Source organism: Sinocyclocheilus grahami, unplaced genomic scaffold (assembly GCF_001515645.1).
Source record: "Sinocyclocheilus grahami isolate Dianchi unplaced genomic scaffold, SAMN03320097.WGS_v1.1 scaffold225.1, whole genome shotgun sequence".
NCBI classification, from domain to species: domain Eukaryota; kingdom Metazoa; phylum Chordata; class Actinopteri; order Cypriniformes; family Cyprinidae; genus Sinocyclocheilus; species Sinocyclocheilus grahami.
This window is the reverse complement of record NW_015505404.1, coordinates 1,355,238-1,367,986: the sequence shown is the minus strand read 5'-3', so window position 1 is coordinate 1,367,986 and position 12,749 is coordinate 1,355,238. Positions and strand designations below refer to the sequence as shown.

The window sequence follows — 12,749 nt, the reverse complement described above, 5'->3', positions numbered from 1 at the left end:
TACACACAACATTACTACATTTCTGATAACAGCTGAATTCATTTCTTTTGTTGAATGGACAAAAAATGTGAAAAATATTTTTTTTTTCCCATCATAATAGCGGATGATCTGACATTTTTAAAGGTCAATGTGCTTTTAAAACATTATTTTTACGTAAAGGTACTGTGAGCCATGTTAGCCGTTGGCAACTTTACCTTAGCTCACTGCATTGGTCTTATTTTCCTTTGTCTTTGTATTCCTTTATCATGTTTGGCTGTGTAACAGCTGGTTCACACACAACGCGTTTTAATTGTGCTGTTTTTAAATTGTTTTTCGATGTAAACATGCGTCGAGTCTTTCTGTTTTTTTTATGTCTCAAAGGTCAATGTGCTTTTAAAACATTATTTTTACGTAAAGGTACTGTGAGCCATGTTAGCCGTTGGCAACTTTACCTTAGCTCACTGCATTGGTCTTCTTATTTTCCTTTGTCTTTGTATTCCTTTATCATGTTTGGCTGTGTAACAGCTGGTTCACACACAACGTGTTTTAATTGTGCTGTTTTTAAATTGTTTTTCGATGTAAACATGCGTCGAGTCTTTCTGTTTTTTTTATGTCTCGCGCATGAGCTGTTCTTTTTCATTAGTGCTTTATCTTACATTTTTTAAACGCAAACCCCTGGGACACTGTGTGACCAGCCCTAAGCCGTTGTTGATGTAAGAAATCGTGAATAGCCTATTTTGCATCCTATAATATCATAAAATCTCCAAGCTGTTGGTTGCCCTATATGGACTGCTATATGTACGCACAAAATGATTGACAGGTAAAGCATTAAATGTCTCCTGATTGACTAAACATACACTTCACTTCAGTGATTAGGATAAGTATAATTTTGTGCACAGCATTTCAAAACCTTTAATGTTCCCTATTTGGCCTTATCTGAAAGAAAGAAATAAAGTAAGCATGTTTCAAATTATTACAATTATGCCAATACCTTTACATTTTCTCTACCTACAGGAATGTAAGGAGGCAATAAAACGGTACTGTACACAATGGTTTTTAATTTAAAGTTTTAGTATAAGCAGTCTGTCCGTTTTTTCTTTTCACGCAAAAATAATTAAACAAATAATGATTTTATTACAGGACTAGCAACACTGCTCCTGAAACAGAATATCCAAAAAAGGCACTTATAGATGTGCTTCAGTACCTTGGATCATTAAAGCACGGGGTCTGGAAAAGAATGGAAAGAGATGTACACCACTGTAAGTACACAATCAAGTCCTTTATAACACGAGTTCACCCAAAAATGACAATTCTGTCATCATTTACTCACGATGTACTCAGTATGACTTTTTATTTCTCACATGTAGCATAAAATGAGGTGATTAGCATAATTGTCCCCAAACTACCCCTTTCTTTACAAAAGTAGGTTATAGGGACCAGGGGCTAATCCATACGACTTTTGCACTATATTTCAAGTATTTTAAATATAATATCTTTGTGTCATAGCTCTCAAATCTCATTAGCATTTTCCTGTATTCAAACTTGACATCTTAAGATGTGTTTCAGTGTTTAAATGTGTAAATATCATTTATAATTTACAACAGATTCTTTACAGTTCCTTCTAAAATAATTAGTAATCACTACACTGCTAGGTCTATGCAAAATCATGAGAGGAGGTTTTGCTTTCTGTTATCTTTCCAGCCTCTGTCAATTTCGATCCAAACACGGCACACCCTAACTTGATCGTCAAAGATGAACTCACCACCATCAGCTATGGGAAAAAACAGCAGCTTCCTGATAACCCTGAACGCTGCACGAGCCGCATGGCAGTACTCGCTGCTAACAGCTTCGATTCAGGAAAGCAGCGCTGGCATGTAGAGGTGGCATACAGCAAAGAGTGGTACGTTGGGGTGGCACGAGAGTCAATAAAGAGGAAGACTGCAGTTTTTCTCAACCCAAAAGAGGGTTTCTGGGTCATTTCAAACAACGAGGAATCCTACTGGGCTCAGAGCTCTCCCCGCACACGACTAACCCTGAAAAAACCCCTACAGATAATCACAGTTGAACTGGACTATGATAAAGGAAAGGTTTCCTTTTCTGACGCTGCAGATGGTGGCAGTATTTACACATTTAAAGATAAGTTTACTGAGAGAATCTTTCCTTATTTTGCCACTGGGATAAAGGAGGGGAGCACACTTAGAATCTGTGCATTTTAATGCATGGGGCACAAAAACAGTACATTAATTTGAAAATGCAACAACTACAAAACATTAATTTATCTGTGAATTTCTAAAAATAAAAAAGTGTGCAGGTCACATTTCACCCAAAATTAAAGCCAAATAAATAAATAATTTTTTTTTTAATTAATTAATACAAAGATGAAGTAAATTTGTAGCTAGACTTTTCATTTACAATTACTTGTTAAAGGTGATTATTATTAATTTCACATTGCTGTAATACAGTATTTTTGTACCATCCACTTAAATCAGCATAAATTATATTAGTATGTATATTATTATGTTTGAGTTTTGGAAGCTTACCTGTTTTTGCCAGTATTTAAAATTGTGATTACATCTGTTGAAACATTTGTTGACTCACTCACTTTTTTATACTAAACTCATTTTTTATGCTATGGTCATGCATCATTACACACACACACACAAAGTTTACACTTTAGTTAAAATTTAGCTGAGCACTTCTTGTAAAACGAGAAAAACTATGCAAACCCACAGCATGTTTCATATTCCTTTAAGGATATTTCCATTTTGTAACTATTTACTTCAGCTAAATGGTTATTCCTGATTCAGAACATTGCAGAGCTATTTTAGGGCTAAGCATTTCAAGCGCAGAGTATCATCTACCTGAGTCATTTGGAAGTCACACAGGACAGCCAAAGAAAACTACTACTACTGTACTTACAGTATTACAAATACTGCAATTCTGTTAACTCAAATGTTTCAATCAGACCATGCTCTTAAATGAATACACAAATCTTTCATTATAAATTACCTTTAGACCGCATTTTAAAGTATTTTTGACACAACCATAAAATTTGCACTGTACAAGGAAAGCTGATCAAACCAGACATCAACCAACCAACACAAAAATAACATTTATGTGTTTAATTTAGTATTCGGTGACACATTCTGCCAGAAAATCTTAACATTTTTTTTTTTAGCTCCAAGTGCCTTGAGGTAAAATTTAAAAGCATTTCATAAAGACCAAATTGTCAAAAGTTGTTATACATTTTATTTTATTTTTATCACATGACTTGTGGCTATTAGAAACATTGTCACCCGAAGTACTCCTTCTAATGTGTTCACAGTGAAAATCCTCCACTTACTGCATCCATTGAGCTCACAATGCCACCGAGTCTCTTATGTCCTCTTGTGGACAGATATACCAAGCTATATGAGCACATGCTCTATGTAGACTAAATATATTAAATCCAGCATTAAATGGACCCAAGCCAAAGCATTGCTCTGCCTGTGCTCTTCAGAGCTTTATGAGATAACTGGGAGATCACATATGACATAATAATCAATGCATCAATCACTGAGAGACACAGTGGAGCAACTACTTAAGCTCCCAACAATAATTCTACAAGACATAAATCTTGTACAGGGATTTCAGACTAGCATTAGGGTGGGTATTTTAAGCACAACCAGAGTCATTCAGAAATCCACTTTTCAGTCACAATGCCAGTCGGGAGTATTAAGTATGGCTGGTATTTGTGATTTGTTTGCCATTTAACCATGCCAGTGTGGATCTGTAATAAATAGCAGCTGTTCTCAGCCTTATTCAGGAACTCATAATAACCAAAATGTTTGTGAAGCCCACACTTAAAGCATAGAAATCTTTCTATACATATTTTTCAAGTAAATAACCATCACATTTAAATTAAACAACATCAGATTGATCTAGTGTCTCCTAGAATGTCAGTTCTCTTTGGCTTTAGTTTTTCTTTGAGATGCCATATCATCGAGTTTAGAGTCTAGTTTTCTCTGCAGATATGGTTTTTTATTTGGATCTATTGATTTGTCCTTCTGTCCACTTCCTGCATAAAGCACCCCTTCTTTACTTATCCTCATTCTAGCTTGAGCTTTTGCCTTGTCTCCACATCCGTGCACCTAAAAAAAGACAATACTTTATTTCAAACGCATCTTGCATCAAAATATCTTTAGTTTAAATGTTTTACACATTTTAAAGGTCATATCATAAATTTTGTTATTATTTTATAATATATTTTAATGGCTATTTTCAACCCTTACGCTGAAATTTTTTGTTAGCAAGCCTTTAAAACTCTGATGTCAACACCCTTTTCACTCGTGAAATGAGAAAAAGCACTCGAAATGGTCAAGATCATTGTTAAAAAGAACTTGAGCCACTTGATTCTAGCACTGAGTGTTTGGTGTTTATGAATAATAGCATCTAACCAGCGTGCTCTGTATTACATCATGACTGTAAAGGTCATGTTTCTGAAAGCTACAGTCTGCTCTCATATTATAATGAACACTTATTTAAAGAAATAAAGCAAAATGTGGTTCTTCATGATATGAATCCTGTAATATAAAATAAAAAGCAAGTTACCTCAGGTATATGGTGACTCAGACAGTATTGTCTGTTACAGTAGAGGCAGAGTTGCCCTAGTGTCAGGACACTGGCTTTGCACTTCACAAAACCACAAACGCTGTCGGCTTTAACCACAGCATTGATGAGAGCATCAAAATCGTCATCTGGCATGGCACCTGCAGCTATATCTGTGGCTCCTGCTTTTATCTTAGTGTTTCCTATGAAAGAAACACATATTGACTATGAAGTGTAACAGAATGAAAGTATTGAAACGATTCAGAAATTGGGATATAAAACACAAACCTTTTGAAGTTCCTTTGGGTTTCTTAACAGACTGGCTTTTACTTGCATTGGGATCTGGTTCCCGTCTCACACTTTGTTGTTTTTCCTGCTTTTTCTCATCTCGTTTCTCCTGCTCCCGGCACATTCGCTCCAAATGCAGGCTTTTCAGATCCACAGCTGACTTTGAGGGTCCTTTCTGTAACTCATCTTGTAGCTTCGCTGCTGTACATGGAGTCACGTCTGGTTGTTCGGGCTCCACTGACTTGTCCGGTTCTAATGGGGGCCAGGACACAGCGATGCGACAGTTTTTCCCATCTCCATGGCTTTCATGCCTTAAACCCATTTCTTCAGAGAGCTCATGGACCAGCATACGCTCATGAGAATTTAGCGTGGAAGGAAACTGTAGCTCTGTCTTGTTTGGGTCTTTCAGAAAGTTCAGAAGTTGTTCCTTTATCTCTTGTTTCTTATTTTGTGTCTGATCGGCATCTTTGGGTTTAGGATGGTGTGAATTGGTGTTTTTATGTTGGTCAAGCTGAACATTGGACTGATTCAGTCCTCTACTTTTGTTGTTTGCACTTTTCTTCTGTTTTTGTTCCGTTTTCTTGCCTTGGTTCTTGGACTTCTGTTTTGTAGACGCAGCGTCTTTGCTGTTGATCTGTTTGTCCTTTTCGTCACGGATGTAATTCTGTGCCACAGTCTTCCAGGTACTCAAAGGCAGTACGAACCTCTCCATGTTCAGACATATAGTCCACTAGGGATTTGAGGAAGTCATGGTTTCGAACAGTCTGAGAATCGCACACTACCACAAGCTGGCGTCTGGCACGAGTCACAGCCACATTGATCCTTCTGTCTTCAGCAAGAAATCCAACCTCACCGTTGGAGTATATGTGAGATAATTCCTTATGTTCACATACAGGTTTGGAATAACATGAGGGTGAATAAATAATGACAAAAATGTATATTTAAAGGGATAGTTCACCCAAAAATTTTTATTTGATGTTTATCTGCCTACCCCCAGGGCATCCAAGATGTAGGTGACTTTGTTTCTTCAGTAGAACACAAACAAAGATTTTTAACTCAAACCGTTGCAGTCTGTCAGTCATATAATGGAAGTGAATGGGAATCACGGCTTTGAGAGACAAAAAAAACATACACAAACAAAACCCAATTAAACCCTGTGGCTCGTGACGATACATTGATGTGTAAAGACATGAAACGACCGGTAGTGATGTTACGTTCTGTGCCGAGGCTTCGGAGCATGTGAGAAATCCCGGCAGCTTTCAGTGAAGCGCGTATCGAGGCTTGTATCGCTTTAGAGCAATGACGTCTGAAGCCTCGCTTTGCCAGACTGGTTCAGGAAGTGGTTCGAATCTTGTAAATTCACGGTCCTCTGCCCTGTTAAACTCAGCCACTTTCCAGTTTTAGACTAATAATATTGGCCCCCCTGCCTATTATGAGCAAAGACTTGATTTACACACATTTGATAGCCCCATTAATTTCAAGCCAATACGTTTGTTACATAGTTATGTTATATTATGTTATACAATCATTATATACCACTAGAAAATACACATTATATTCATATAAACAGATTAGTCTATGTGGAAATTGATTTTTTTTTCTTCACCGTTATTTCTAAGCCTTAACTGGCGCAAAATACAGTGCATCACAGACCACATCATGTCATCTGTAATGTATCTGCTTGTTTTACACTCTTTGGCCACCAGGTGGTATTGTGAGCAAATGAAGTCTCGAGAATTGAACCCTTTTGTAAACCACTTGGCTGAAAAGCTTCAATGCTTCATGAGGCTTCATCTCACCATCACTAACGACCGGTCTGTGCAAGAAACTGAACAGTATTTATATAGTTTTTTTACCTCTGATTCACCGCAATTGTCCTGAGCGCGTTCTCGACAGCCGGCGCGGTACGCGTCTTCCTCTTCTTCTTGCTTTACGGCAGATCGTAGAATTATAAGTGCATTTCCGCCACCTATCTCTCAAATGGGCCATTGACACTCCTAATTGAGATTGTAGATAGAGTGTCAATGGTCCATTTGAGAGATAGGTGGCGGTAATTCTACGATCTGCCGTAAAGCAAGAAGAAGAAGACGACGCATTACACGCCGGCTGAAGAAGAAGACGCGAACGCGCTCAGGACAGTTCGGACATTGCGGTGAATCAGAGGTAAAAAACTATATAAATACTGTTCCGTTTCTTGCAGACTGATCGTTTCGTGTCTTTACACATCAATGTATCGTCACGAGCCGCAGGGTTTAATTTGGTTTTGTTTGTGTATGTTTTTTTGACTCTCAAAGGCGTGATTCCCATTCACTTCCATTATATAACTGATAGACTGCAACGGTTTGAGTTAAAAATCTTCGTTTGTGTTCTACTGAAGAAACAAAGTCACCTACATCTCGGATGCCCTGGGGGTAAGCAGATAAACATCAACTTTTCATTTTTGGGTGAACTATCCCTTTAAGTAAGCCAAACTGAATTTACTAAAAGCACAAACTCTGGCGTACCCTTCCTGTTGGACCTGACTAATGACAACACCACTGCCTCCTTCTCTCTTCCCTGGAATCCATCAACAGACTTGATCTCCAGCTCTGCATGATTATGAGACAGCTTCTGTCTCAAAAGATCCACCTTAAACAGACAAAATCTATTTTTTTTAAATGCATTACTGCTATTTATACTGAAACATTTTTTTTTGCTTTGCAGGCATATATAAAAAATGTGCTCTTTTACACATCAGTTCTTTGAAAAGTACCTCACCTGGAGATTATAGGGTGCAATAATCGCAATATCCTTGACTTGAACTCCAGCCTCAGTAAGAGCCTTTATATGAAGTGCCACAATGTCTACCTCTCCTGTGGAGTAATAGAGAATAAAAAAAACATTCAGAAGGCATTTCATAGCTTAATTATGCACTAATATTGTGTTTGGAGCTGATATCAACCTTGATTTCCTTTGGACTGCTCATCTGTGTCCTCCATTTCATTCAGGCCACAGCTTGCAGTGTCAATGAGCAGAAGAGGAATTCTGGTTTCCTCAACATCAGCAACACCAGCCAGGTCTCTGTTCAAGATGCAATTAGTTCTCTTCAAATGTATCTTTCTCTATATATAGAGGTTGCTAGCAGACTTAAAATATACACTACCATTCAAAAGTTTGGGGAAGGTAAGGGTTTGAAAGAAGTCTCTTATGCTAACCAAGGATGCATCTATTCGATCAAAAATATAGTAAATATTGTGAAATGTTTCCATTTTAATATATTTTAAAATGTAACTTATTCCTGTGATGGCAAAGCTGATTTTTCAGCAACCACTACTCCAATCTTCAGTGTCACATGATCCTTCTAATATGCTGATTTGCTGCTCAAGAAACTTTTCTTCTTATTATCAATGTTGAATATTTTTGTGGAAATGGTGATACATTTTGTCAGGTCTCTTTGGTGAATAGAAGTTAAAAATTCTTTGAATAAAAATGTAAATCTTTTGTAACATTATAAATATTGCTACTTTGTTTTGATACATTTTGATCAATTTTTGCCGAATAATAGCAACTTACTCCAAAACTTTGGACTGGTACTGTAAAAAAAAAAAAAAAACCTTATAGAAGCCCCCTCAAACAATGTACTTGGAATGTTTTTCAGAAACAATTAACATATTTTATATTACATAGTATTTCTCCACTGAAGTGTGTGCGATTAGTTTGCCCTCATACATCTGCTCTGAAGCCCACTGCATGATGGCACTATTCATACGGTACTGAGTGGTCAACATTCGAACCACTGAGTCTCCGTATTTCTTTATCAGCCTCTCCATTAAGCTGACAGACAGGCCTTCAGATGCAGCACTGTGAAAGATATAAATAACATTTATTACATTTCAACTAAACATTCATGCAATTCATGTAATAAAAAACATGAATAATCTGAAATACTGACCAAAAATATCATGTATATTAATAGTTATATCATGAAAAGAAAACGTTAAGAGCTCATCAAGAATAGATACCATAAAGCAAATAATTCACAACCGTAAGATATATTCCTTTTCCTTCATACCTCTGTGATTTGATCGTTGGTGGCAGCTGTTTGTAATCCCCAGCCAGAATGCACTTGCGTGCTTTGAGCAGAGCGATCCAACAGCTGCTCTCTAGAGCCTGAGCACACTCATCTATCACCACCAGGTCAAAATGATCATTGGGAAGATGTTTGAGAGGACCATCATCAGAGGCTCCTATATTACGCAAATCAATCATATCTGAGTTTAAATCAGGCATAAACAAACAAACAAACATATCGCATAATAAAATTGATGACTGCTAAGAAAGGTTTCCTTACCAGTGTTAGTTGCTAGAATAACATCGGATCTTTTCAGGATCTGAGTGATAGCTGTTTCCTCCCTGGTCTTTAGCTCTCGCCGCAGTTCCCTGATTTCCCGTCTCAGATTGCTCCGTTGGCCTTTGTCACGAGCCTTCTTCATTTCATTCTGTCAATGCATTTTTTTTATTTTGACTATTACAACAAGGCCCCAACACATATGTGAATACTATAGTCTTCTGTCATATTGGATATGCACATTTATAAGGTCTCTAAATTATCAACATGTTCAAAACTTTCCTCATAAACCTGTTGAACAGTCTTCCACATGTGCCTTCTCTCTAACTGATAGTTCATAGTTTTTTAGCAAGTAAAAGACCTTTTAAAAGAATCATAAAACGGTCCACTTCTGGTTGTGGTACACATGTATTTTTGCTGTGAAATTACTGATTTTTACATTTCTTTTATATCGTTGGTAATATTTTAAGACGAACACTTACTGAACTGAAGCAACTTAGCTTTACTTGATTATCCATACACCACTTTTAGAAAAAACATGTTAAATGTGAGTATCAAATCTTTCAATCATTATTGTATTGCATGTTTTGCTCCCTACAATTAAAACTACAGAGCTTTGATCATAAAACTAAGCATTTAAATATCATCTTGAGTCCGAAATTTTCGCACGTTAAAAAATAAATACGACCTCACGCTGTGTCAATCACGTTTACACACTGCCTCCGAAACTTTCGTCCGTCATAAAAAAAAATCGGATCAGGTTCGATTTTCTGCGTTTTCGCATCCATAGCAACCATTTTGATAGGAAAGGATGACGAATATGAAAAAACTATTTCGGACTCAGTGTGCAAGGACCTTAAGACACATTATTGGCAGCTATAGAGTGGCAACTGATATATGCATCTTACGTAAATAGGTCATATATACAATACATATAATATTATATACTGTATAGTATGGTATACTTATATTGTTATAAAAAATATATTTATTAATATTAATTGAAAAACATTTTTGTGAAAAGTTTTATTTGAAAAAAAGTGATATTGTTCTTTGAAATAAATTGCAATTTTAAGTGTGGCTGAAACAATTTTTGTTCCACCTAAATGTACCATTTGAATGAGCAGCTCAAACAATTATGATAAAACAAAATCTTACAAAAGCTTTGTCCATGTCCTTGCAAATATCAGAAATTATGTTGGTGTTGTCACTGTGTGCAAGGACCGCATCCAGCGAGTGCTTCTGAATCGACTCGAGCAGACGGGCTGGGTGACCCAATCTTAAAACCTTGACCTTGCTTTTTGCCAGGCGCTCCACCAAGTTATCAACAGCCACACTGGAAGGAGCACAGCAAAGGACCTGTTATCATTTACTCAGATGTTCACCACAGTACTGCATCTATACTACATCAAATAATGTACACCTTAATGAACCAGATTAAGAGTTTGATATCTTGCTCACCTTTTGTTCCTGTTTTACTGCCTGCAGGATTACTTCAACAACTGTAGTGGTTTTGCCAGTTCCTGGTGGTCCATGTATGATTGCAACATCTTTTTGAGATATCGCAAAGGACACAGCCTCTTTCTGAGAATTATCTAACCTAGTGTTGCTAAATTCCAGTGCATCTGCAATAAAAGAAATACAAACAGACTTAAGACCCCATTGTACTAGGGTTTTGTACAATGCTGTATTTTAGATCCCTTTCACATGCCACTCTGTGTATATGCTTACGCTGATGTGATAATATCCCTGGTTCTGAGTAACCAAAGAGGACACTGATCAGGTGAGATGCAGGACCACTGCCGTATCCATTTAAAGACTTCAAGGCACTGCAGGTAGGAAATGCATCATGAATGCAAACAATTTCATTCACATAATTACATGTAGCATTTGGACCAATCAGACACACAACTTTTTGTTATATTTAACAAATAATATCTAACGCCCCCTCACCTAACCAAAGGGCCAATTACGAGGGTCTATGGACCCTTCCCCACATGTATAAAAAAATAACTGCTTGAATAAACCTGTGTATGTAGAGCATATTAAATCAAGCTAATTTTTTTAAATCCTAAAAATTAGAGACTAGATTTTTTTGAGAAAAAACTAATATTTAATTATACTAGCTGTATGGACTGACAAACACACATACTCTGAGTCTCCTGTAGGTCACATCATTTGCCAGCTTCATTAGATTGTAAAGTCCATCTCTGTCCAAGTTCATACAATCTTGTGTGTCATCAAAAGCCACCGTCAGTGATGCTTGAGTAACACGTGTCACCACACCTGAACCCAACTGAGACGGCTGACCCTGACCCTCTGCCTGATACAAACCTATAATATCACCTAGAAACAGAATACAAAAGATAGTAAATAATATTTGAGTTAAAATGTGAAGTGGCTCATTGGTCAGTATTGTATGAAATCAAGTACTTCAATAGAGAAGAATGTCTCACCAGGTCCAAAGGTGTTGCTGGGCAGAACTGAGGCTCCTATACTTTTCCTGGGTTCAAAAACTACCAGGAGTCTGCCATACATGCCAGTGTGCTGGCTTGCGATCTGAAGTTTCAGCAGGTACACTCCTTTGTGCTGGAGATTCTTGGGAGATAAATTCTCCCGCCATGCTCTGACAATACAAGGAATATTTAAACAAGAAGTTCCTCATAGTTGAATACATTTGGGTAATGGAAATGAATAGCTATCTAAATACCAACCAAGAACAAGTGTAGAACTTATATATATATATATATGTATAATTTACCGTGTTTCTTCTAATTCAGCTTCTCTCTCTTCTTGCAGGAGCTCAAGAGTCTTGGAAACGAAGTTTTCAACCTCCATAGCTGTCAAATCAGCTTGATGGATAACTAAAAGGATATGCTTGACTCTTCCTCTGCTTATTTAGAACTTATATAATAAATGTTTATAATGTAAAAAGTGTACGTCTGTCATGTCTGTTTATATATTACAGCGCATGCTCTTGAAAAGGTCCGTCTCTAAATTCAATCCCACTCCGTACAGAAGATCCAGGCACTGTGATTTCGTCACGAACAAAAATAGTATTGAACTATTAAAACATAGAACGACTACATAATTATTTGAGATATATATAATAACATTTATTGCAAAGGTAAAGTACAAAATATTCACATTTTACGACAAACTTGATGCGGAACGTATATTTTTCCCCTTGAGGAGGAATATTGTTGTTGCACCGGTCATGCTCATCCTTTGAGAGAACGATGGAATGTCAACGGTGAAGAGCTACACTCAATTCTTGTTGCGTTTAGCCGTGCAATAGTGTACCTTAATTGGGATATCTAAAAAGACAGTTGATTTACAGTAATACAGAATAATGGCTCGAGTAGTGAAAGTGTTTCGGACGTTAAGAAATCACTGGAAAAAATCCACATTTGCTGTGTGTGTGCTGTCATATGGAGGACACTGGCTATATGGAAAGCACTGGTTTGTGTTATCTATCTATCTATCTATCTATCTATCTATCTATCTATCTATCTATCTATCTATCTATCTATCTATCTATCTATCTATCTATCTATCTATCTATCTA

The 12,749-nt window shown here is 37.0% G+C and overlaps 3 protein-coding genes across 3 annotated transcripts in view; 2 read left to right on the top strand and 1 right to left on the bottom strand.

The window, feature by feature from the left end:
- The first annotated feature begins 95 nt into the window (after positions 1 to 95).
- LOC107596999 (zinc-binding protein A33-like) lies at positions 96 to 2,223 on the top strand. The gene is made up of 4 exons (XM_016287883.1): positions 96 to 123; positions 994 to 1,016; positions 1,120 to 1,238; positions 1,681 to 2,223. Exons 3-4 carry the CDS (start codon positions 1,217 to 1,219, stop codon positions 2,193 to 2,195), a joined length of 537 nt encoding a protein of 178 aa, XP_016143369.1. The 5' UTR covers positions 96 to 123; positions 994 to 1,016; positions 1,120 to 1,216; the 3' UTR covers positions 2,196 to 2,223.
- Positions 2,224 to 3,878: 1,655 nt separating this feature from the next.
- On the bottom strand, positions 3,879 to 12,195 carry LOC107596955 (DNA-binding protein SMUBP-2-like). Its single transcript, XM_016287826.1, is given in 16 exon segments — positions 3,879 to 4,109; positions 4,570 to 4,769; positions 4,855 to 5,525; positions 5,527 to 5,702; positions 7,345 to 7,482; positions 7,612 to 7,706; positions 7,796 to 7,916; positions 8,514 to 8,694; positions 8,906 to 9,080; positions 9,185 to 9,332; positions 10,340 to 10,540; positions 10,643 to 10,806; positions 10,913 to 11,014; positions 11,336 to 11,527; positions 11,638 to 11,807; positions 11,943 to 12,195. Coding segments are annotated over 16 exon segments (3,003 nt in total). The 5' UTR covers positions 12,020 to 12,195; the 3' UTR covers positions 3,879 to 3,917.
- A 191-nt stretch (positions 12,196 to 12,386) lies between these two features.
- Positions 12,387 to 12,749, top strand: part of agk (acylglycerol kinase) — a 6,724-nt gene continuing 6,361 nt past the window's right edge. The window contains exon 1 of the mRNA XM_016287822.1: positions 12,387 to 12,643. Coding sequence (XP_016143308.1) covers positions 12,534 to 12,643 — 110 coding nt within the window. The 5' untranslated portion in view covers positions 12,387 to 12,533. The remainder of the gene's footprint in view (positions 12,644 to 12,749) is intronic.

What these genes read in the sequence shown, in the direction of transcription:
- LOC107596999 (XM_016287883.1), top strand. Translation starts at nt 1,217, where the DNA reads ATGGAAAGAGATGTACACCACT. An exon ending in GGAAAGAGATGTACACCACT is followed by an intron (nt 1,239 to 1,680) that starts GTAAGTACACAA and finishes TTATCTTTCCAG; the next exon opens with CCTCTGTCAATTTCGATCCA.